We start from the raw sequence: 27,150 nt of genomic DNA, 5'->3' as shown, positions 1-27,150 counted from the left end.
TTGGTTGTTGGCCAGTCTTACCTGGAGACAGGTATTTCAGCTGGTTGTTGGCCAGTCTTACCTGGAGGCAGGTATTTCAGCTGGTTGTTGGCCAGTCTTACCTGGAGGCAGGTATTTCAGCTGGTTGTTGGCCAGTCTTACCTGGAGGCAGGTATTTCAGCTGGTTGTTGGCCAGTCTTACCTGGAGGTAGGTATTTCAGCTGGTTGTTGGCCAGTCTTACCTGGAGGCAGGTATTTCAGCTGGTTGTTGGCCAGTCTTACCTGGAGGCAGGTATTTAAGTTGGTTGTTGGCCAGTCTTACCTGGAGGCAGGTATTTCAGCTGGTTGTTGGCCAGTCTTACCTGGAGGCAGGTATTTCAGCTGGTTGTTGGCCAGTCTTACCTGGAGGCAGGTATTTCAGCTGGTTGTTGGCCAGTCTTACCTGGAGGCAGGTATTTCAGCTGGTTGTTGGCCAGTCTTACCTGGAGGCAGGTATTTCAGCTGGTTGTTGGCCAGTCTTACCTGGAGGCAGGTATTTCAGCTGGTTGTTGGCCAGTCTTACCTGGAGGCAGGTATTTCAGCTGGTTGTTGGCCAGTCTTACCTGGAGGCAGGTATTTCAGCTGGTTGTTGGCCAGTCTTACCTGGAGGTAGGTATTTCAGCTGGTTGTTGGCCAGTCTTACCTGGAGGCAGGTATTTCAGCTGGTTGTTGGCCAGTCTTACCTGGAGGCAGGTATTTCAGCTGGTTGTTGGCCAGTCTTACCTGGAGGCAGGTATTTCAGCTGGTTGTTGGCCAGTCTTACCTGGAGGCAGGTATTTCAGCTGGTTGTTGGCCAGTCTTACCTGGAGGCAGGTATTTCAGCTGGTTGTTGGCCAGTCTTACCTGGAGGCAGGTATTTCAGCTGGTTGTTGGCCAGTCTTACATGGAGGCAGGTATTTCAGCTGGTTGTTGGCCAGTCTTACCTGGAGGCAGGTATTTCAGCTGGTTGTTGGCCAGTCTTACCTGGAGGCAGGTATTTCAGCTGGTTGTTGGCCAGTCTCAGGTGTCGTAGGGACCTCAGCCTGCCGATCTCTGGACAGATGACTTGCAGAGCGTTGTCACTCAGGTCTAAAGACTGCAGCCGGGTCAGGTTACCTATAGCTGAGGACAGGTTACCGATAGCTGAGGACAGGTTACCGATAGCTGAGGACAGGTTACCGATAGCTGAGGCAGTGTAAACATCACCTTTAAGTTAGAACCTCCTCAATGTTAACCGGTTATCAGCTACTCAGAAAACATTATACACTCACGATATTTGGATTCAATACAACTGCTTGTTTACTGTGTAAACTTTCAAATGACAACACTGTGATTGGGATCCCTGTATTTGGATTTATTATGGATCCCCATTAGTTCCTGCCAAGGCAGCAGCTACTCTTCCTGGGGTCCAGCAAAATTAAGGCAGTTTATACAATTTTAAAAACATTACAATACATTCACAACACATTTCACAACACATTAAGTGTGTGCCCTCAGGCATCTACTCTACTACCACATATCTACATCACTAAATCCATGTGTACGTGTGTGTATGGTGCATCTGTTATTGTGTGTGTGTATGCATGTGTCTGTGGCTATGTTTGTGTTGCTTCACAGTCCCCACTGTTCCATAAGGTGGATTTATATAAAAATCCTATTCTACTGCTTGCATCAGTTCCTTGATGTGGAATAGAGTTCCATGTAGTCATGGCTCTATGTAGTACTGACACGGTGTTACATGGAAGTAACTCAGTATAATAGTATTGGCCATGGAAGTAACTCAGTATAATAGTATTGGCCATGGAAGTAACTCAGTATAATAGTATTGGCCATGGAAGTAACTCAGTATAATAGTATTGGCCATGGAAGTAACTCAGTATAATAGTATTGGCCATGGAAGTAACTCAGTATAATAGTATTGGCCATGGAAGTAACTCAGTATAATAGTATTGGCCATGGAAGTAACTCAGTATAATAGTATTGGCCATGGAAGTAACTCAGTATAATAGTATTGGCCATGGAAGTAACTCAGTATAATAGTATTGGCCATGGAAGTAACTCAGTATAATAGTATTGGCCATGGAAGTAACTCAGTATAATAGTATTGGCCATGGAAGTAACTCAGTATAATAGTATTGGCCATGGAAGTAACTCAGTATAATAGTATTGGCCATGGAAGTAACTCAGTATAATAGTATTGGCCATGGAAGTAACTCAGTATAATAGTATTGGCCATGGAAGTAACTCAGTATAATAGTATTGGCCATGGAAGTAACTCAGTATAATAGTATTGGCCATGGAAGTAACTCAGTATAATAGTATTGGCCATGGAAGTAACTCAGTATAATAGTATTGGCCATGGAAGTAACTCAGTATAATAGTATTGGCCATGGAAGTAACTCAGTATAATAGTATTGGCCATGGAAGTAACTCAGTATAATAGTATTGGCCTCCTGTAAATGACTGAATATCAATGAGAAATCACCTTGGGGAACGCTGGTTATATTGTTGGAATGCAGATACCTTGAAGACAAAGAGCAACGACACTTTTAAAGACTGAAAACAAGTAAAAAACACCAACATGTGAAAGAATACAACACCATTGATTTGATTACTTTCCCCAAATACAATGCATCTGTAACTGTAGCGCCATCTAGTGGATGAATAAAAACTAGCGCCATCTAGTGGATGAATAAAAACAGCTGGTCCCACAGTTCCTATGCATTCCTGCCCGATGTATTTCCTACAGCAAGAAAATATGCTTTTCTAATACCTTTCTATACTTACAGCTCTATTGAGTTGGGGAGCTTCTATACTTACAGCTCTATTGAGTTGGGGAGCTTCTATACTTACAGCTCTATTGAGTTGGGGAGCTTCTATACTTACAGCTCTATTGAGTTGGGGAGCTTCTATACTTACAGCTCTATTGAGTTGGGGAGCTTCTATACTTACAGCTCTATTGAGATGGGGAGCTTCTATACTTACAGCTCTATTGAGTTGGGGAGCTTCTATACTTACAGCTCTATTGAGTTGGGGAGCTTCTATACTTACAGCTCTATTGAGTTGGGGAGCTTCTATACTTACAGCTCTATTGAGTTGGGGAGCTTCTATACTTACAGCTCTATTGAGTTGGGGAGCTTCTATACTTACAGCTCTATTGAGTTGGGGAGCTTCTATACTTACAGCTCTATTGAGTTGGGGAGCTTCTATACTTACAGCTCTATTGAGTTGGGGAGCTTCTATACTTACAGCTCTATTAAGTTGGGGAGCTTCTATACTTACAGCTCTATTGAGTTGGGGAGCTTCTATACTTACAGCTCTATTGAGTTGGGGAGCTTCTATACTTACAGCTCTATTGAGTTGGGGAGCTTCTATACTTACAGCTCTATTGAGTTGGTGAGCTTCTATACTTACAGCTCTATTGAGTTGGTGAGCTTCTATACTTACAGCTCTATTGAGTTGGGGAGCTTCTATACTTACAGCTCTATTAAGTTGGGGAGCTTCTATACTTACAGCTCTATTGAGTTGGGGAGCTTCTATACTTACAGCTCTATTAAGTTGGGGAGCTTCTATACTTACAGCTCTATTGAGTTGGTGAGCTTCTATACTTACAGCTCTATTGAGTTGGTGAGCTTCTATACTTACAGCTCTATTGAGTTGGGGAGCTTCTATACTTACAGCTCTATTAAGTTGGGGAGCTTCTGTGCAAGATTATCCGGCTGCAGAAAGGAGAGAAAGCATGTTTTTAGAACACAGACCACAATGCAACTAATCTGTAAAATCAGCAAACTCATCTCTGTGTTCGTTCATTGTCATGCCACCGATATGAATGACCTGCCGTTGATAGAAACCGGACTACATCCCTAAGAGCTCAGAGCCAGGCTACAGAATGAGAGCTACCACACATAAATACTGGATCTAAACTACGCCGGACAGACACCTAGCTCTGATCCAAGGTGTTACGTGCGTCTTGAAAGGCTCAGTGTCAGCAAGCAACGTGTAACAGCCTGGACCAGAGACCCCACCGGTCAGTACCAGCGTGTAACAGGCTGGACCGGTCAGTACCAGCGTGTAACAGCCTGGACCAGAGACCCCACCGGTCAGTACCAGCGTGTAACAGGCTGGACCGGTCAGTACCAGCGTGTAACAGGCTGGACCAGAGACCCCACCGGTCAGTACCAGCGTGTAACAGGCTGGACCAGAGACCCCACCGGTCAGTACCAGCGTGTAACAGGCTGGACCAGAGACCCCGCCGGTCAGTACCAGCGTGTAACAGCCTGGACTAGAGACCCCACCGGTCAGTACCAGCGTGTAACAGCCTGGACCAGAGACCCCACCGGTCAGTCCCAGCGTGTAACAGGCTGGACCGGTCAGTCCCAGCGTGTAACAGGCTGGACCGGTCAGTACCAGCGTGTAACAGGCTGGACCGGTCAGTACCAGCGTGTAACAGGCTGGACCGGTCAGTACCAGCGTGTAACAGGCTGGACCGGTCAGTACCAGCGTGTAACAGGCTGGACCAGAGACCCCGCCGGTCAGTACCAGCGTGTAACAGGCTGGACCGGTCAGTACCAGCGTGTAACAGGCTGGACCGGTCAGTACCAGCGTGTAACAGGCTGGACCGGTCAGTACCAGCGTGTAACAGGCTGGACCGGTCAGTACCAGCGTGTAACAGGCAAGGACCGGTCAGCACCAGCGTGTAACAGGCTGGACCGGTCAGCACCAGCGTGTAACAGGCTGGACCGGTCAGCACCAGCGTGTAACAGGCTGGACCGGTCAGTACCAGCGTGTAACAGGCTGGACCGGTCAGTACCAGCGTGTAACAGGCTGGACCGGTCAGTACCAGCGTGTAACAGGCTGGACCAGAGACCCCACCGGTCAGTACCAGCGTGTAACAGGCTGGACCAGAGACCCCACCGGTCAGTACCAGCGTGTAACAGGCTGGACCGGTCAGTACCAGCGTGGTGAGAGAGTTCCTCTTCATGTAGAGCCTCTGTAGGAACTGTAGACCTTCATCCTTCAGCAGCTCTACAGGGAAGTGGTTCAGGTTCCTGTAGTTGAGGAACAGGTTGAATTAAGGCTAGCACTCCAGGCTATAATATAACTGACCTTTCCTTTAATGGATAGGAACATGTGTTAATAAACCACACACCTGTAGTTGAGGAACAGGTTGAATTAAGGCTAGCACTCCAGGCTATAATATAACTGACCTTTCCTTTAATGGATAGGAACATGTGTTAATAAACCACACACCTGTAGTTGAGGAACAGGTTGAATTAAGGCTAGCACTCCAGGCTATAATATAACTGACCTTTCCTTTAATGGATAGGAACATGTGTTAATAAACCACACACCTGTAGTTGAGGAACAGGTTCTTGTGACGCTCCTGTTTAGCCATCCAGATCGCATCCTGCAGCTCAGACGCCATGGCAACAAAGAAGCACCGCTATAGGAGGGTTCACTTCCTGCACCTCTCTCTCTGTGTCTTCTATCTAAACCACGGCCGACACCTTAGAGAAGAGAATTAACAGCAAAACAAAACAGAGATGTTCCCATAATCAGACTGGGACCATGATGCAATGGCAAAGTAGAACACCTACATGTACAATAGTTAGATACAGTAAAACACAATGTTGTATTCATATATCAGACATACAGCTTGGATGGATGTCAAATACATACCGTAGGAAAGATGATGACTATCTAGCTAGCTATTAGCTAGTTCTACCAGCAGTATCTTTGGCTTACGATAGCATAACAGTAACGTTAACACGTTGCTATATGCCATGCAGAGCAAGCTAACGTTAGCATAACAGTAAGGTAAACACGTTGCTATATGCCATGCAGAGCAAGCTAACGTTAGCATAACAGTAAGGTTAACACGTCGCTATATGCCATGCAGAGCAAGCTAACGTTAGCATAACAGTAAGGTAAACACGTCGCTATATGCCATGCAGAGCAAGCTAACGTTAGCATAACAGTAAGGTAAACACGTCGCTATATGCCATGCAGAGCAAGCTAACGTTAGCATAACAGTAAGGTAAACACGTCGCTATATGCCATGCAGAGCAAGCTAACGTTAGCATAACAGTAAGGTAAACACGTCGCTATATGCCATGCAGAGCAAGCTAACGTTAGCATAACAGTAAGGTAAACACGTCGCTATATGCCATGCAGAGCAAGCTAACGTTAGCATAACAGTAAGGTAAACACGTCGCTATATGCCATGCAGAGCAAGCTAACGTTAGCATAACAGTAAGGTAAACACGTCGCTATATGCCATGCAGAGCAAGCTAACGTTAGCATAACAGTAAGGTAAACACGTCGCTATATGCCATGCAGAGCAAGCTAACGTTAGCATAACAGTAAGGTAAACACGTCGCTATATGCCATGCAGAGCAAGCTAACGTTAGCATAACAGTAAGGTAAACACGTCGCTATATGCCATGCAGAGCAAGCTAACGTTAGCATAACAGTAAGGTAAACACGTCGCTATATGCCATGCAGAGCAAGCTAACGTTAGCATAACAGTAAGGTAAACACGTCGCTATATGCCATGCAGAGCAAGCTAACGATAGCATAACAGTAAGGTAAACACGTCGCTATATGCCATGCAGAGCAAGCTAACGTTAGCATAACAGTAAGGTAAACACGTCGCTATATGCCATGCAGAGCAAGCTAACGTTAGCATAACAGTAAGGTAAACACGTCGCTATATGCCATGCAGAGCAAGCTAACGTTAGCATAACAGTAAGGTAAACACGTCGCTATATGCCATGCAGAGCAAGCTAACGTTAGCATAACAGTAAGGTAAACACGTCGCTATATGCCATGCAGAGCAAGCTAACGTTAGCATAACAGTAAGGTAAACACGTCGCTATATGCCATGCAGAGCAAGCTAACGTTAGCATAACAGTAAGGTAAACACGTCGCTATATGCCATGCAGAGCAAGCTAACGTTAGCATAACAGTAAGGTAAACACGTCGCTATATGCCATGCAGAGCAAGCTAACGTTAGCATAACAGTAAGGTAAACACGTCGCTATATGCCATGCAGAGCAAGCTAACGTTAGCATAACAGTAAGGTAAACACGTCGCTATATGCCATGCAGAGCAAGCTAACGTTAGCATAACAGTAAGGTAAACACGTCGCTATATGCCATGCAGAGCAAGCTAACGTTAGCATAACAGTAAGGTTAACACGTCGCTATATGCCATGCAGAGCAAGCTAACGTTAGCATAACAGTAAGGTAAACACGTCGCTATATGCCATGCAGAGCAAGCTAACGTTAGCATAACAGTAAGGTAAACACGTCGCTATATGCCATGCAGAGCAAGCTAACGTTAGCATAACAGTAAGGTAAACACGTCGCTATATGCCATGCAGAGCAAGCTAACGTTAGCATAACAGTAAGGTAAACACGTCGCTATATGCCATGCAGAGCAAGCTAACGTTAGCATAACAGTAAGGTAAACACGTCGCTATATGCCATGCAGAGCAAGCTAACGTTAGCATAACAGTAAGGTAAACACGTCGCTATATGCCATGCAGAGCAAGCTAACGTTAGCATAACAGTAAGGTAAACACGTCGCTATATGCCATGCAGAGCAAGCTAACGTTAGCATAACAGTAAGGTAAACACGTCGCTATATGCCATGCAGAGCAAGCTAACGTTAGCATAACAGTAAGGTAAACACGTCGCTATATGCCATGCAGAGCAAGCTAACGTTAGCATAACAGTAAGGTAAACACGTCGCTATATGCCATGCAGAGCAAGCTAACGTTAGCATAACAGTAAGGTAAACACGTCGCTATATGCCATGCAGAGCAAGCTAACGTTAGCATAACAGTAAGGTAAACACGTCGCTATATGCCATGCAGAGCAAGCTAACGTTAGCATAACAGTAAGGTAAACACGTCGCTATATGCCATGCAGAGCAAGCTAACGTTAGCATAACAGTAAGGTAAACACGTCGCTATATGCCATGCAGAGCAAGCTAACGTTAGCATAACAGTAAGGTAAACACGTCGCTATATGCCATGCAGAGCAAGCTAACGTTAGCATAACAGTAAGGTAAACACGTCGCTATATGCCATGCAGAGCAAGCTAACGTTAGCATAACAGTAAGGTAAACACGTCGCTATATGCCATGCAGAGCAAGCTAACGTTAGCATAACAGTAAGGTAAACACGTCGCTATATGCCATGCAGAGCAAGCTAACGTTAGCATAACAGTAAGGTAAACACGTCGCTATATGCCATGCAGAGCAAGCTAACGTTAGCATAACAGTAAGGTAAACACGTCGCTATATGCCATGCAGAGCAAGCTAACGTTAGCATAACAGTAAGGTAAACACGTCGCTATATGCCATGCAGAGCAAGCTAACGTTAGCATAACAGTAAGGTAAACACGTCGCTATATGCCATGCAGAGCAAGCTAACGTTAGCATAACAGTAAGGTAAACACGTCGCTATATGCCATGCAGAGCAAGCTAACGTTAGCATAACAGTAAGGTAAACACGTCGCTATATGCCATGCAGAGCAAGCTAACGTTAGCATAACAGTAAGGTAAACACGTCGCTATATGCCATGCAGAGCAAGCTAACGTTAGCATAACAGTAAGGTAAACACGTCGCTATATGCCATGCAGAGCAAGCTAACGTTAGCATAACAGTAAGGTAAACACGTCGCTATATGCCATGCAGAGCAAGCTAACGTTAGCATAACAGTAAGGTAAACACGTCGCTATATGCCATGCAGAGCAAGCTAACGTTAGCATAACAGTAAGGTAAACACGTCGCTATATGCCATGCAGAGCAAGCTAACGTTAGCATAACAGTAAGGTAAACACGTCGCTATATGCCATGCAGAGCAAGCTAACGTTAGCATAACAGTAAGGTAAACACGTCGCTATATGCCATGCAGAGCAAGCTAACGTTAGTTGCGAGCACTTGGGTCTTCCTTGGCAATGTGCAAAACAAACTGTTAACTTCTGTAAGTAGCTAGCTAGCTAGCCATGTAACGTTATGGCCAATTAAAACCAACATCATTATCAAAGGTTTCAAAACAGTACCTAGCTTCTTTGAGAGCACATCTCCAAGTGAACTGATTATTCAGGTCAAACTGTTAGCTTAGCTACTTCCTTTACCTTATCCTTGCAGAATAAATGTAAGGCCTCATCACGTCGCTGCTGGCACATATTGATGTATTTTCCAAACGTTTTGAGCTGTCATTTGATCAACAGACGTATAAAAGTAAACCGCGACGTCATTGACTGGAGCCGGATGCGTCTAAAAAGTGTGACTTGTTGGCCGGTTGTGGTTGTAGTTTTTGAGGCATCATAGCGACACGGAGGGCGCTCTTCCTCCAGAACCAACTGGACCGTATCTTTGAGACCGTGTCTGTACCGTTTCAGAACATGTATACAGTGGCATACTGAATTAAGCATATCAGGTACAGACACTGTCTCAAAAGCACAGTCCAGTTGGTTCTGGAGGAAGAGCGCCCTCCTGTATATTTTTAATGGAACTCAGTCCGGCGTTAAACGTACTCTTGAAAGGTGCAATTTGTAAATTGGGTCGAGCATCATCAGTTCCTCTTGTCATGTTAGTCATTGCAGACCTTAGAGAGCCGTTTATGACTTGGACATCTAACGGTTTTCTATTTAGGTTTTTTAGCCCATAGATAGTCCTTTATTTGTCACTCATCACATGAATACACAGTACCAGTCAAAAGTTTGGGGACACCTACTCATTCCAGGGTTTTTCTTTACTTTTTTAAACTATTTTCTACATTGTAGAATAATAGTGAAGACATCAAAACTATGAAATAACACATATGGAATCATGTAGTAACCAAAAGAGTGTTAAACAAATCAAAATATATATTTATATTTGAGATTCTTCAAATAGCCACCCTTTGCCTTGATGACAGCTTTGCACACTCTTGGCATTCTCTCAACCAGCTTCATTAGGAATGCTTTTCCAATATTCTTGAAGGAGTTCCCATATACAGTGGGGAGAACAAGTATTTGATACACTGCCGATTTTGCAGGTTTTCCTACTTACAAAGCATGTAGAGGTCTGTAATTTTTATCATAGGTACACTTCAACTGTGAGAGACGGAATCTAAAACAAAAGTCCAGAAAATCATATTGTATGATTTTTAAGTAATTAATTTGCATTTTATTGCATGACATAAGTATTTGATCACCTACCAACCAGTAAGAATTCCAGCTCTCACAGACCTGTTAGTTTTTCTTTAAGAAGCCCTCCTGTTCTCCACTCATTACCTGTATTAACTGCACCTGTTTGAACTCGTTACCTGTATAAAAGACACCTGTCCACACACTCAATCAAACAGACTCCAACCTCTCCACAATGGCCAAGACCAGAGAGCTGTGTAAGGACATCAGGGATACAATTGTAGACCTGCACAAGGCTGGGATGGGCTACAGGACAATAGGCAAGCAGCTTGGTGAGAAGGCAACAACTGTTGGCACAATTATTAGAAAATGGAAGAAGTTCAAGATGACGGTCAATCACCCTCGGTCTGGGGCTCCATGCAAGATCTCACCTCGTGGGGCATCAATGATCATGAGGAAGGTGAGGGATCAGCCCAGAACTACACGGCAGGACCTGGTCAATGACCTGAAGAGAGCTGGGACCACAGTCTCAAAGAAAACCATTAGTAACACACTACGCCGTCATGGATTAAAATCCTGCAGCGCACGCAAGGTCCCCCTGCTCAAGCCAGCGCATGTCCAGGCCCGTCTGAAGTTTGCCAATGACCATCTGGATGATCCAGAGGAGGAATGGAAGAAGGTCATGGAAGAAGGTCATGTGGTCTGATGAGACAAAAATAGAGCTTTTTGGTCTAAACTCCACTCGCCGTGTTTGGAGGAAGAAGAAGGATGAGTACAACCCCAAGAACACCATCCCAACCGTGAAGCATGGAAGTGGAAACATCATTCTTTGCGGATGCTTTTCTGCAAAGGGGACAGGACGACTGCACCGTATTGAGGGGAGGATGGATGGGGCCATGTATCACGAGATCTTGGTCAACAACCTCCTTCCCTCAGTAAGAGCATTGAAGATGGGTCGTGGCTGGGTCTTCCAGCATGACAACGACCCGAAACACACAGCCAGGGCAACTAAGGAGTGGCTCCGTAAGAAGCATCTCAAGGTCCTGGAGTGGCCTAGCCAGTCTCCAGACCTGAACCCAATAGAAAATCTTTGGAGGGAGCTGAAAGTCCGTATTGCCCAGCGACAGCCCCGAAACCTGAAGGATCTGGAGAAGGTTTGTATGGAATAGTGGGCCAAAATCCCTGCTGCAGTGTGTGCAAACCTGGTCAAGACCTACAGGAAACGTATGATCTCTGTAATTGCAAACAAAGGTTTCTGTACCAAATATTAAATTCTGCTTTTCTGATGTATCAAATACTTATGTCAAGCAATAAAATGCAAATTAATTACTTAAAAATCATACAATGTGATTTTCTGGATTTTTGTTTTAGATTATGTCTCTCACAGTTGAAGTGTACCTATGATAAAAAATTACAGACCTCTACATGCTTTGTAAGTAGGAAAACCTGCAAAATCGGCAGTGTATCAAATACTTGTTCTCCCCACTGTATGCTGAGCATTTGTTGGCTGCTTTTCCTTCACTCTGCGGTCCACCTCATCCCAAACCATCTCAATTGGGTTGAGGTTGGGTGATTGTGGAGGCCAGGTCATTTACATTTTATATTTAAGTCATTTAGCAGACGCTCTTATCCAGAGCGACTTACAGTTAGTAAGTGCATACATTTATTAATTTGTTTCATACTGGCCCCCCGTGGGAATCGAACCCACAACCCTGGCATTGCAAGCGCCATGCTCTACCAACTGAGCTATACGGGGCCATCTGATGCAGCACTCCATCACTCTCCTTCTTGGTAAAATAGCCCCTTCACATCCTGGAGGTGTGTTGGGTCATTGTCCTGTTGAAAAATAAATGATAGTCCCACTAAGTGCAAACGAGATGGGATGGCGTATCGCTGCAGAATGCTGTGGTAGCCATGCTGGTTAAGTGTGCCTTGAATTCTAAATAAATCACAAAGCAAAGCAAAGCACCCCCACACCATCACACCTCCTCCTCCATGCTTCACAGTGGGAACCACACATGCTGAGATCATCCGTTCACCTACTCTGCGTCTCACAAAGACACGGCGGTTTGAACCAAAAATCTCAAATTGGAATCATCAGACAAAAGGACAGATTTCCACCGGTCTAATGTCCATTGCTCGTGTTTTCTTGGCCCAAGCAAGTCTCTTCTTCTTTTTGGTGTCCTTTAGTAGTGGTTTGTTTGCAGCAATTCAACCATGAAGGCCTGATTCACGCAGTCTCCTCAGAAAAGTTGATGTTGAGATGTGTCTGTTACTTGAACTTTGTGAAGCATTTATTTGGGCTGCAATCTGAGGTGCAGTTAACTCTAATGCAGAGGTAACTCTGGGTCTTCCATTCCTGTGGCGGTCCTTATGAGAGCCAGTTTCATCATAGCGCTTGATGGTTTTTGCGACTGCACTTGAAGAAACTTTCAAAGTTCTTGAACTGTTCCGGATTGACTGAACTTCATGTCTTAAAGTAATGATGGACTGTCGTTTCTCTTTGCTTATTTGAGCTGTTCTTGCCATAATATGGACTTGGTCTTTTACCAAATAGCGCCATCTTCTGTATACCCCCCTACCTTGTCACAACACAACTGATTGGGTAAAACGCATTAAGGATTGAAATTCCACAAATTAACTTTTAACAAGGCACACCTGTTAATTTAAATGCATTCCAGGTGACTACCTCATGAAGCTGGTTGAGAGAATGCCAAGAGTGTGCAAAGCTGTCATCAAGGCAAAGGGTGGCTATTTGAAGAATCTAAAATCTAAAATATATTTAGATTTGTTTAACACTTTTTTGGTTATTACATGATTCCATATGTGTTATTTCATAGCTTCGATGTCTTCACTATTATTCTACAACGTAGAAAATAGTAAAAATAAAGAAAAACCCTTGAATGAGCAGGTGTTCTAAAACTTTTGACTGGTGCTGTACGTACGGTCACTGTGGGGACGACGTCGTCAATGCACTTATTGATGAAGCCGGTGAATAAGATGGTATACTCAATCCCATTGGATGAATCCCGGAACATATTACAGTCTGTGCTAGCAAAACAGTCCTGTAGCTTAGCATCTGCTTCATCTGACCACTTCCTTATTGAGCGAGTCACTGGTACTTCCTGCTTTAGTTTTTGCTTGTTAGCAGGAATCAGGAGGATAGAATTATGGTCAGATTTGCCAAATGGAGGGCGAGGGAGAGCTTTGTATGCGTCTCTGTGTGTGGAGTAAAGGTGGTCTAGAGTTTTTTTCCCTCTGGTTGCACATTTAACATGCTGGTAGAAATTAGGTAAAACTGGTTTTTTAAGTTTCCCTGCATTAAAGTCCCCGGCCACTAGGAGCGCCACTTCTGGATGAGCGTTTTCCTGTTTGCTTATGGCCTTATACAGCTCGTTGAGTGCGGTCTTAGTGCCAGCATTGGTTTGTGGTGGTAAATAAACGGCTACGAATAATATAGATGAAACTCTCTTGGTAGATAGTGGGTCTACAGCTTATCATGAGATACTCTACCTCAGGCGAGCAATACCTTGAGACTTCTTTAATATTAGACATCACGTACCAGCTGTTATTGACAAATAGACACACCCCTCCGCCCCTCGTCTTACCAAACGTTGCTGTTCTGTCCTGCCGATGCACGGAAAACCCAGCCAACTGAATATTATCTGTGTTGTCGTTCAGCCACGACTCTGTGAAACATACATTTACATCATTTACATAAGATGTTACAGTTTTTAATGTCCCGTTGGTAGGACAGTCTCAAGCGGAGATCATCCAGTTTATTTTCCAGTGATTGCACGTTGGCCAATAGGACGGATGGTAGAGGCGGGTTACCCACTCGCCAACTAATTCTCACAATGCACCTCGATCTCCGCCCCCTGTTGGTAGTGTTTCATGAGGTTTCAACCAGACACCAGAACAGTAATAATGTCTTGACAGATTCATGAGAAAATGTGAGATGTATTGTCATGTCAGTAACACTAACAGATCATGAAGAGTGAGGTAGATAGATGCTTGAAGGTAAAAACAAACAATATGTCCCCCAATAATGAAAGAAAACAACAAAGAATATCTCTATGTAATAGTTGATATACTCGCAGGGCGTTTTGGGCAGTGATTTACAAACATCACAAAAGGAAAAAAACTACAATAAATAGTCAAATGGAAAAACATTAAGGTGAAGCAGGGAAACATTTAGCTATGAACAATAAATCCTTCCAAATGCATCCCAACCAGCTAGTCCACTGGGAAGTCTACCATACAGTATTATCAACCAATGTACCAGGATATTAACCTACCTGGAATGAAAAGGTTTACAATGAACCAGTATTCATAGTGTCTAAAATGGATTACAGATTGAGTGTATTTCTGTTTAGTGTTCAACCGGTCTTTACCATCCGTTTCAGTTAGAGATGATGGGTCTTAACTGATCTAATCAATAATCTGACTCAATACAAAGTGCGGTGGATAACTAGCATTATTTGACCTAGTAATGGGGGAAGATATGTCAGTAGCAGATCATTATTTGACCTAGTAATGGGGGAAGATATGTCAGTAGCAGATCATTATTTGACCTAGTAATGGGGGAAGATATGTCAGTAGCAGATCATTATTTGACCTAGTAATGGGGGAAGATATGTCAGTAGCAGATCATTATTTGATCTAGTAATGGGGGAAGATATGTCAGTAGCAGATCATTATTTGATCTAGTAATGGGGGAAGATATGATCATTATTTGATCTAGTAATGGGGGAAGATATGTCAGTAGCAGATCATTATTTGACCTAGTAATGGGGCAAGATATGTCAGTAGCAGATCATTATTTGATCTAGTAATGGGGGAGGATATGTCAGTAGCAGATCATTATTTGACCTAGTAATGGGGGAGGATATGTCAGTAGCAGATCATTATTTGACCTAGTAATGGGGGAGGGGTGTTCTCTCTCCTTCATTCAGGACGGGGGGGGGGGGGGGGGGGGGAACCACCACTAGACCTCTCTTAGAAATGAAAAAGCTCCTTCTAGAAAAAGAACAATGTATTGGTGAAAAACAATAGAAGGCTTTGGACAATATGTGGCTAAACAGCATCTCTTTATGAGTTAAAGAGAAACAATTATGTTTCATATGAATCAATTGTTTGAGAAATACAACAAACATAAGAACAATGGACTGTCGTGGGAACGAGGAGGATTCATTTCATATAGACACAGTGGGGAGAACTGTATATTACAACCACAAGACAAATAATAAAGAATGAAATAGCAGCTTCTTTCTGTACAGACAATTACTTAGAAGAACATGTCAACTGTAAAACAGTGATTACAAAGACTCAAACAGGTGATGTGTATGAAAATGTTCTCAGGTTTAACGACACTATATACAGCAGTATGTGGACACCCCTTCATATTAGTGGATTCTAATAGAGATGCACTATATATACAGCAGTATGTGGACACCCCTTCATATTAGTGGATTCTAATAGAGATGCACTATATATACAGCAGTATGTGGACACCCCTTCATATTAGTGGATTCTAATAGAGATGCACTATATATACAGCAGTATGTGGACACCCCTTCATATTAGTGGATTCTAATAGAGATGCACTATATATACAGCAGTATGTGGACACCCCTTCATATTAGTGGATTCTAATAGAGATGCACTATATATACAGCAGTATGTGGACACCCCTTCATATTAGTGGATTCTAATAGAGATGCACTATATATACAGCAGTATGTGGACACCCCTTCATATTAGTGGATTCTAATAGAGGTGCACTATATATACAGCAGTATGTGGACACCCCTTCATATTAGTGGATTCTAATAGAGATACACTATATATACAGCAGTATGTGGACACCCCTTCATATTAGTGGATTCTAATAGAGATGCACTATATATACAGCAGTATGTGGACACCCCTTCATATTAGTGGATTCTAATAGAGATGCACTATATATACAGCAGTATGTGGACACCCCTTCATATTAGTGGATTTGGCTATTTCAGCCACACCCGTTGCTAAAATCAAGCACACAGCCACGCAATCTCCACAGACAAAGACTGGCAGTAGAATGTCTTTACTGAAGAGCTCAGTGACTTTCAATGTGGCAAAGTCATAGGATGCCACCTTTCCAACAAGTCAGTTCGTAAAATGTTGCCCTGCGAGAGCTGACCCGGTCAACTGCAAGTTCTGTTATTGTGAAGTGGAAACGTCTAGGAGCAACAACGGCTCAGCCGCGAAGTGGTAGGCCACACAAGCTCGGGACCACGCGAGTGCTGAAGCGCGTAAAAATAATCTGTCCTCGGTTGCAACATTCACTACTGAGTTCCAAACTGCCTCTGGAAGCAATGTCAGCACAAGAACTGTTAGTCGGGAGCTTCATGAAATGGGTTTCCATAGCCGAGCAGCTGCACACAAGCCTAAGATCACCATGCGCAATGCCAAGCTTCGGCTGGAGTGGTGTAAAGCTCACCACCATTGGACTCTGGAGCAGGAAAACGCTACCTGCCCCAATGCATAGTGCCAACTGTAAAGTTTGGTGGAGGAGGAATAATGGTCTGGGGCTGTTTTACATGGTTCAGGCTAGGCCCCTTAGTTACAGTGAAGGGAAATAACGCTACAGCATACAATGACATTCTAGATGATTCTGTGCTTCCAACTTTGTGGCAACAGTTTGGGGAAGGCCCTTTCCTATTTCAGCATGACAATGTCCCCGTGCACAAAGCGAGGTCCATACAGATATGGTTTGTCGAGATCGGTGTGGAAGAACTTGACTGGCCTGCACAGAGCCCTGACCTCAACCCCATCGAAACACCTTTGGGATGAACTGGAACGCCGACTGCGAACCAGGCCTAATTGCCCAACATCAGTGCCCGACCTCCCTAATGCTCGTAGCTGAATTGAAGCAAGTCCCCGCAGCAATGTTCCAACATCTAGTGGAAAGCCTTCCCAGAAGAGTGGAGGCTGTTATAGCAGCAAAGGGGGGACCAACTCCATATGAATGGATGTGATTTTGGAATGAGATGTTGGAGGAGCAGGTGTCCACATCCTGTTGGTCATGTAGTGTATAACACTGTAAGAGCAGGTGTCCACATCCTGCTGGTCATGTAGTGTATAACACTGTAAGAGCAGGTGTCCACATCCTGCTGGTCATGTAGTGTATAACACTGTAAGAGCAATACAGAAATGTTGTGAATATTAGAGAAGAGAGACGACAGACTAGTGTAAATATATACCTGCTGTTTACAGCAACGCCTCCCTCCCCCTCTCCCCTCTCTCCCTCCCTCCCCCTCTCCCTCCCTCCCTCCCTCCATACGGAGCCATACGGAGTCATACGGAGCCATACGGAGCCATACGGAGCCATACGGATACATACGGAGCCATACGCAGCCATACGCAGCCATACGGAGCCATACGCAGCCATACGGATACATACGGAGCCATACGGAGCCATACGGATACATACGGAGCCATACGGAGCCATACGGAGCCATACGGAGCCATACGCAGCCATACGGAGCCATATGCAGCCATACGGATACATACGGAGCCATACGGAGCCATACGCAGCCATACGGAGCCATACGCAGCCATACGGATACATACGGAGCCATACGGAGCCATACGGAGCCATACGGATACATACGGAGCCATACGGAGCCATACGGAGCCATACGGAGCCATACGCAGCCATACGCAGCCATACGGAGCCATACGCAGCCATACGGATACATACGGAGCCATACGGAGCCATACGGATACATACGCAGCCATACGGAGCCATACGGAGCCATACGCAGCCATACGGAGCCATACGCAGCCATACGGAGCCATACGGAGCCATACGGAGCAGCCATACGCAGCCATACGGAGCCATACGGAGCAGCCATACGCAGCCATACGGAGCCATACGGAGCCATACGCAGCCATACGGAGCCATACGGAGCCATACGGAGCCATACGGAGCCATACGCAGGTCCACATCTCATGTAGTATCCACCAGGGTCAGAATGCTCTTCCCTTCTCCACAGGGAGGTCCACATCTCATGTCTGTCTGTCCATCCACTGACATACAACACAGACACAGACAGCGCCTGAATGTTGACTTTGTAGATTAACCTCCCAATAATAATAAAGCCCTCCAGTATCACACAGTGAGCCAACCAACCAAACATCACTCTGAAAGGCTGTCCCATTTGGGAATATTTAGAAAAACTAACAAAAAACTTTGCTCAGGAAGGGTTCTGGTTGTGTTCCAGGGTCCTCCCAGCAGGCCTCAACAGGTGGTGGTTCATATCACTCAGTCAGTTGATAGAAATCTAGATACAATAAAAGTATGAAAAAGTAGAGGAGTCCACTACAGAGGAGTCCACTCCAGAGGAGTCCACTCCAGAGGAGTCCACTACAGAGGAGTCCACTCCAGAGGAGTCCACTACAGAGGAGTCCACTCCAGGTCCACTACAGAGGAGTCCACTCCAGAGGAGTCTACTACAGAGGAGTCCACTCCAGAGGAGTCCACTACAGAGGAGTCCACTCCAGGTCCACTACAGAGGAGTCCACTACAGAGGAGTCCACTACAGAGGAGTCTACTACAGAGGAGTCTACTACAGAGGAGTCCACTACAGAGGAGTCCACTACAGAGGAGTCCACTCCAGAGGAGTCCACTCCAGAGGAGTCCACTACAGAGGAGCCCACCAAGCTCTGATGAGAAGAGAGGGAGGATGGGAGTGGTCTGCTAGGATCAGCAGGCCGAGGACTGTGGGAGGGGCATGGCACATTCCTTCTTCCTCACTCCGTTCATGTGTGCGTAGGGCGGTGTGTCAGTGAAGGCTGGTCGCAGCAGGACCTGGGCGACCGCCTCGGGGCCGTTGGACGCAACCTGTCCTGAGGCCCCTGGGGAGCAGCAGGCCTGGCTGGGGGCCCCGAAGGCTGGGGAGCAGGGGGACGAGGGAGCCTGGGGCTGGACCTGCCCAGAGGAGGGGGCTGAAGTGGGGCTGGAGCCCAGCGTTAATGGACCGGCGGGGGCCGTGGAGGCTGGTGTCTGTTGGGAGGGGGAAGGAGGGGGCTGGTTGGGCGGGGCGGACCCGGAGGTGGTGGGGGGGCAGGGGATGGGGGGTCGTGAGGAGGCAGCTGGGCCTAAAGGAACATTCTTCATGTTCTCTACCTCCATGTCTAACTCCTCTGGGTCTGGAAGCTTGTTCTCTTGGCTGTAAAAGAAACTCATCTCTCTGAACGGTGGCTCCAGCTCCTCCTTGATGCTGTTAATGATCTCCAGGAACGATGGACGCATCTTAGGGTTGTACTGCCAACACATACGCATTAACTCAAACCTGGTAGGAGAGAGAGATAAGTTAGATATCATCTTAGTAGTGTTTGTGGGTAGCAGTTGTCCTTTCAATTCAAACACCAATATTTAATTAACAGTTTACGTTCCATATCTATAAGTGTGTGTCTGTGTGTGTGTGTGTGTGTGTGTGTGTGTGTACAGTAATACTTGTTTTCCAGACAGGGTTGTTTGTGAAGCATTTATGGTGATGTTGTATTTCCCCCTCTGGTCAATAGATGGCAGTATACTCCACATTACAGCCTCTGGTCAATAGATGGCAGTATACTCCACATTACAGCCTCCAGTCAATAGATGGCAGTATACTCCACATTACAGCCTCCAGTCAATAGACGGCAGTATACTCCACATTACAGCCTCCAGTCAATAGATGGCAGTATACTCCACATTACAGCCTCCAGTCAATAGACGGCAGTATACTCCACATTACAGCCTCCAGTCAATAGACGGCAGTATACTCCACATTACAGCCTCCAGTCAATAGATGGCAGTATACTCCACATTACAGCCTCTGGTCAATAGATGGCAGTATACTCCACATTACAGCCTCCAGTCAATAGACGGCAGTATACTCCACATTACAGCCTCCAGTCAATAGACGGCAGTATACTCCACAATACAGCCTCCAGTCAATAGACGGCAGTATACTCCACATTACAGCCTCCAGTCAATAGACGGCAGTATACTCCACATTACAGCCTCCAGTCAATAGATGGCAGTATACTCCACATTACAGCCTCCAGTCAATAGACGGCAGTATACTCCACAATACAGCCTCCAGTCAATAGACGGCAGTATACTCCACATTACAGCCTCTGGTCAATAGATGGCAGTATACTCCACATTACAGCCTCCAGTCAATAGATGGCAGTATACTCCACATTACAGCCTCCAGTCAATAGATGGCAGTATACTCCACAATACAGCCTCCAGTCAATAGATGGCAGTATACTCCACAATACAGCCTCCAGTCAATAGACGGCAGTATACTCCACATTACAGCCTCTGGTCAATAGATGGCAGTATACTCCAAATTACAGCCTCCAGTCAATAGACGGCAGTATACTCCACATTACAGCCTCTGGTCAATAAATGGCAGTATACTCCACATTACAGCCTCCAGTCAATAGATGGCAGTATACTCCACATTACAGCCTCCAGTCAATAGATGGCAGTATACTCCACATTACAGCCTCTGGTCAATAGATGGCAGTATACTCCACAATACAGCCTCCAGTCAATAGACGGCAGTATACTCCACATTACAGCCTCCAGTCAATAGACGGCAGTATACTCCACATTACAGCCTCCAGTCAATAGACGGCAGTATACTCCACATTACAGCCTCCAGTCAATAGACGGCAGTATACTCCACATTACAGCCTCCAGTCAATAGACGGCAGTATACTCCACATTACAGCCTCCAGTCAATAGACGGCAGTATACTCCACATTACAGCCTCCAGTCAATAGATGGCAGTATACTCCACATTACAGCCTCTGGTCAATAGATGGCAGTATACTCCACATTACAGCCTCCTGTCAATAGACGGCAGTCTACTCCACATTACAGCCTCCAGTCAATAGACGGCAGTATACTCCACATTACAGCCTCCAGTCAATAGACGGCAGTATACTCCACATTACAGCCTCCAGTCAATAGACGGCAGTATACTCCACATTACAGCCTCCAGTCAATAGACGGCAGTATACTCCACATTACAGCCTCCAGTCAATAGATGGCAGTATACTCCACATTACAGCCTCCAGTCAATAGACGGCAGTATACTCCACATTACAGCCTCCAGTCAATAGATGGCAGTATACTCCACATTACAGTATACTAATATACTGTACACACGCGCCAATTTAATTCCACTAAATTATGCAAATGAACCTATAGACCGATAAGCATGACCAGTTAAATTATTTACATCAACTGGTATTGCCATCAATTAACAGGCTAAAAAAGCATTATTTCTCTATTTTGTCTTCAATTATATTTATCGGCTTTTCAATTTTGTTGGGGTCAAAAGCCGGCTATTAGCGGCTAGTGGAAACCCTGGTGTGGGTTAGGGGTTAGGGTTAGGGTTAGGGTTAGGGGTTAGGGGTTAGGGTTAGGTGTGACTCACAGCATGTCAGGGCAGTTGTCTGGTTTGTCTAGTAGTCCTCCCTCCATAACGAAGGGTTAGGGTTAGGGTTAGGGTTAGGGGTTAGGGGTTAGGGGTTAGGGTTAGGGTTAGGGTTAGGTGTGACTCACAGCATGTCAGGGCAGTTGTCTGGTTTGTCTAGTAGTCCTCCCTCCATAACGAAGTGCAACACCTGCTCATTAGACATCCCCTGGTAGGGCTGCTCTGCTAGCGTGGCCATCTCCCATAACACCACCCCAAAAGACCTGCAGAGAGAGAGAGAGAGGAGACAGGGTTACACACACCCTAACCCTATACACCCTAACCCTATACACCCTAACCCTACACACCCTAACCCTACACACCCTAACCCTATACACCCTAACCCTACACACCCTAACCCTACACACCCTATACACCCTAACCCTATACACCCTAACCCTATACACCCTAACCCTACACACCCTATACACCCTAACCCTACACACCCTAACCCTATACACCCTAACCCTACACACCCTAACCCTACACACCCTAACCCTACACACCCTATACACCTGAACCCTACACACCCTAACACTATACACCCTAACCCTACACACCCTATACACCCTAACCCTACACACCCTAACCCTATACACCCTAACCCTACACACCCTAACCCTACACACCCTATACACCCTAACCCTACACACCCTAACCCTACACACCCTATACACCCTAACCCTACACACCCTATACACCCTAACCCTACACACCCTAACACTATACACCCTAACCCTACACACCCTAACCCTACACACCCTAACCCTATACACCCTATACACCCTAAGCCTATACACCCTAACCCTACACACCCTAACCCTATACACCCTAACCCTATACACCCTAACACTATACACCCTAACCCTACACACCCTAACCCTACACACCCTAACCCTACACACCCTAACCCTACACACCCTATACACCCTAACCCTACACACCCTAACCCTATACACCCTAACCCTACACACCCTAACCCTACACACCCTATACACCCTAACCCTACACACCCTAACCCTACACACCCTAACCCTACACACCCTATACACCCTAACCCTACACACCCTAACACTATACACCCTAACCCTACACACCCTAACCCTACACACCCTAACCCTACACACCCTAACCCTACACACCCTAACCCTACACACCCTAACCCTACACACCCTAACCCTACACACCATATACACCCTAACCCTACACACCCTAACCCTATACACCCTAACCCTATACACCCTAACCCTACACACCCTAACACTACACACCCTATACACCCTAACCCTACACACCCTAACCCTACACACCCTATACACCCTAACCCTACACACCCTATACACCCTAACCCTACACACCCTAACACTATACACCCTAACCCTACACACCCTAACCCTACACACCCTATACACCCTAACCCTACACACCCTATACACCCTAACCCTACACACCCTAACACTATACACCCTAACCCTACACACCCTAACACTATCCACCCTAACCCTACACACCCTATACACCCTAACCCTATACACCCTAACCCTACACACCCTAACCCTATACACCCTAACCCTACACACCCTAACCCTACACACCCTAACCCTACACACCCTAACCCTACACACCCTAACACTATACACCCTAACCCTATACACCCTAACCCTACACACCCTAACCCTAAACACCCTATACACCCTAACCCTACACACCCTAACCCTACACACCCTAACACTATACATCCTAACCCTACACACCCTAACCCTACACACCCTAACACTATACACCCTAACCCTACACACCCTATACACCCTAACCCTACACACCCTAACACTATACACCCTAACCCTACACACCCTAACCCTATACACCCTACACACCCTATACACCCTACACACCCTATACACCCTACACACCCTAACCCTACACACCCTAACCCTACACACCCTAACCCTACACACCCGAACCCTGTACACCCGAACCCTACACACCCTACACACCCTAACCCTATACACTCTAACCCTATACACCCTAACCCTATACACCCTACACACCCTAACCCTATACACCCTACACACCCTATACACCCTAACCCTACACACCCTAACCCTACACAGGCCTGTATAGAGCCTGTATATAGCTGTATATAGCTGTATATAGCCTGTATAGAGCCTGTATAGAGCCTGTATAGAGCTGTATATAGCCTGTATAGAGCCTGTATAGAGCCTGTATAGAGCTGTATATAGCCTGTATATAGCCTGTATAGAGCCTGTATATAGCCTGTATAGAGCCTGTCTATAGCCTGTATATAGCCTGTATAGAGCCTGTACAGAGCCTGTACAGAGCCTGTATATAGCTGTATATAGCCTGTATAGAGCCTGTACATAGCCTGTACAGAGCCTGTACAGAGCCTGTATAGAGCCTGTATATAGCCTGTATATAGCTGTATATAGCCTGTATAGAGCCTGTATATAGCCTGTATAGAGCCTGTATAGAGCCTGTATAGAGCCTGTATAGAGCCTGTATAGAGCCTGTATATAGCCTGTATAGAGCCTGTATAGAGCCTGTATATAGCCTGTATATAGCCTGTCTATAGCCTGTCTATAGCCTGTATATAGCCTGTCTAGAGCCTGTCTAGAGCCTGTCTAGAGCCTGTATAGAGCCTGTATAGAGCCTGTATATAGCCTGTATATAGCTGTATAGAGCCTGTATAGAGCCTGTATAGAGCCTGTATAGAGCCTGTATAGAGCCTGTATAGAGCCTGTATAGAGCCTGTATAGAGCCTGTATAGAGCCTGTATAGAGCCTGTATAGAGCCTGTATATAGCTGTATAGAGCCTGTATAGAGCCTGTATAGAGCCTGTATAGAGCCTGTATATAGCCTGTATATAGCCTGTATATAGCTGTATAGAGCCTGTATAGAGCCTGTATAGAGCCTGTATATAGCCTGTATAGAGCCTGTATAGAGCCTGTATAGAGCCTGTATAGAGCCTGTATATAGCCTGTATATAGCCTGTATATAGCCTGTATATAGCTGTATATAGCCTGTATAGAGCCTGTATAGAGCCTGTATAGAGCTGTATATAGCCTGTATATAGCCTGTATAGAGCCTGTATATAGCCTGTCTATAGCCTGTATATAGCCTGTATAGAGCCTGTACAGAGCCTGTACAGAGCCTGTATATAGCTGTATATAGCCTGTATAGAGCCTGTACATAGCCTGTACAGAGCCTGTACAGAGCCTGTACAGAGCCTGTATATAGCCTGTATATAGCTGTATATAGCCTGTATAGAGCCTGTATATAGCCTGTATAGAGCCTGTATAGAGCCTGTATAGAGCCTGTATAGAGCCTGTATAGAGCCTGTATATAGCCTGTATATAGCCTGTATAGAGCCTGTATATAGCCTGTATATAGCCTGTATATAGCCTGTCTATAGCCTGTCTATAGCCTGTATATAGCCTGTCTAGAGCCTGTCTAGAGCCTGTATAGAGCCTGTATAGAGCCTGTATATAGCCTGTATAGAGCCTGTATATAGCCTGTATAGAGCCTGTATAGAGCCTGTATAGAGCCTGTATAGAGCCTGTATAGAGCCTGTATAGAGCCTGTATAGAGCCTGTATAGAGCCTGTATATAGCTGTATAGAGCCTGTATAGAGCCTGTATAGAGCCTGTATATAGCTGTATATAGCCTGTATAGAGCCTGTATAGAGCCTGTATAGAGCCTGTATATAGCCTGTATATAGCCTGTATATAGCCTGTATATAGCTGTATAGAGCCTGTATAGAGCCTGTATAGAGCCTGTATATAGCCTGTATAGAGCCTGTATAGAGCCTGTATAGAGCCTGTATAGAGCCTGTATATAGCCTGTATATAGCTGTATATAGCCTGTATATAGCCTGTATATAGCTGTATATAGCCTGTATAGAGCCTGTATAGAGCCTGTATAGAGCCTGTATATAGCCTGTATATAGCTGTATAGAGACTGTATATAGCTGTATATAGCCTGTATAGAGCCTGTATAGAGCCTGGTTTAGTAGTGTACACTGTTTACTGTCATTTGGTTTAGTAGTGTACACTCTGTTTACTGTCATCTGGTTTAGTAGTGTACACTCTGTTTACTGTCATTTGGTTTAGTAGTGTACACTCTGTTTACTGTCATTTGGTTTAGTAGTGTACACTCTGTTTACTGTCATCTGGTTTAGTAGTGTACACTCTGTTTACTGTCATTTGGTTTAGTAGTGTACACTCTGTTTACTGTCATCTGGTTTAGTAGTGTACACTCTGTTTACTGTCATTTGGTTTAGTAGTGTACACTCTGTTTACTGTCATTTGGTTTAGTAGTGTACACTCTGTTTACTGTCATTTGGTTTAGTAGTGTACACTCTGTTTACTGTCATCTGGTTTAGTAGTGTACACTCTGTTTACTGTCATCTGGTTTAGTAGTGTACACTCTGTTTACTGTCATCTGGTTTAGTAGTGTACACTCTGTTTACTGTCATTTGGTTTAGTAGTGTACACTCTTTACTGTCATTTGGTTTAGTAGTGTACACTCTGTTTACTGTCATTTGGTTTAGTAGTGTACACTCTTTACTGTCATTTGGTTTAGTAGTGTACACTGTTTCTGAGAAGGAAAAGGTGGAGCAGTTTGAGTCTAATCTAAACTGTAGTGAGGCCTACTGGTCAGCTCTGCCTTAAACAGACCGACAGAAGCTGGACTGGGACTTGTTCCCCTCTCTCTCAAAACATCTACAGGCTACATGGCTTCCCAACGGGGGACACATGGAGAGAGAGGGGGGCTTTTCTACAGGGTTGGTTTGGCTCCATTCCTTTTAAACGGAGTCACTCCTGGAAGTCAACTACTAAAGACATTCTCAGGAATGGATAAATCCTCATTGAAATGAGAAGGTGAATAGTTGAATGGTGAAGTTACCAGACGTCAGAGGTAGTGGTGAACACTCCGTCTTTAAGGGACTCGGGGGACATCCATCGGACCGGCAGCAACCCCTTCCCTCCTTTACGGTAGTAGTCTGTCTCATAGATGTCTCTGGTCATCCCAAAATCTACCCACACAGGGAAGACGGGGAAAATGGCTTCAAATGGCATTATCTGCATAAACAGCTGTTCACATCAATATACTAGGCTAAATTACAAGTCTAATTGAATTGTATTTATTAGGAGGATGTCTGTGTGTGTGTGTTTTGTGTGTGTGTGTGTGTGTGGTGTGTTGGTATGTGTGTGTGTGTGTGTTGGTCTGTGTGTGTGTGTGTGTGTGTGTGTGTGTGTGGTGTGTGTGTGTGTTGTGTTGGTCTGTGTGTGTGTGGTGTGTTGGTCTGTGTGTGTGTGTTGTGTGTTGGTCTGTGTGTGTGTGTGTGTGTGTATGTGTGTGTGTGTGTGTGTGTGTGTGTGTGTGTGTGTGTTGGTCTGTGTGTGTGTGTGTGTGTTGGTCTGTGTGTGTGTGTTGTGTGTTGGTCTGTGTGTGTGTGTGTGTG

General features: G+C 45.2%; 2 protein-coding genes across 2 annotated transcripts in view; both read right to left on the bottom strand.

Moving 5' to 3' along the window:
- Window positions 1-9,234, bottom strand: part of lrrc28 (leucine rich repeat containing 28) — a gene marked incomplete at its 3' end in the record, with an annotated part of 44,398 nt that extends 35,164 nt beyond the window's left edge. The window contains 6 exon segments of the mRNA XM_084194349.1: window positions 982-1,119; window positions 2,483-2,520; window positions 3,676-3,716; window positions 4,952-5,045; window positions 5,349-5,504; window positions 9,145-9,234. Of these exon segments, the coding sequence (XP_084050475.1) occupies window positions 982-1,119; window positions 2,483-2,520; window positions 3,676-3,716; window positions 4,952-5,045; window positions 5,349-5,422 (385 nt within the window). The 5' untranslated portion in view covers window positions 5,423-5,504; window positions 9,145-9,234.
- A 9,658-nt stretch (window positions 9,235-18,892) lies between these two features.
- Window positions 18,893-27,150, bottom strand: part of LOC311119681 (insulin-like growth factor 1 receptor) — a gene marked incomplete at both ends in the record, with an annotated part of 64,633 nt that continues 56,375 nt past the window's right edge. The window contains 3 exons of the mRNA XM_084194348.1: window positions 18,893-19,481; window positions 21,755-21,889; window positions 26,592-26,721. Of these exons, the coding sequence (XP_084050474.1) occupies window positions 18,893-19,481; window positions 21,755-21,889; window positions 26,592-26,721 (854 nt within the window). The remainder of the gene's footprint in view (window positions 19,482-21,754; window positions 21,890-26,591; window positions 26,722-27,150) is intronic.

This window comes from Coregonus lavaretus (genome assembly GCF_964263955.1).
Source record: "Coregonus lavaretus genome assembly, contig: HAP1_SCAFFOLD_1424, whole genome shotgun sequence".
Lineage (NCBI taxonomy): Eukaryota > Metazoa > Chordata > Actinopteri > Salmoniformes > Salmonidae > Coregonus > Coregonus lavaretus.
This window is presented reverse-complemented; position numbering and strand designations above follow the sequence as displayed.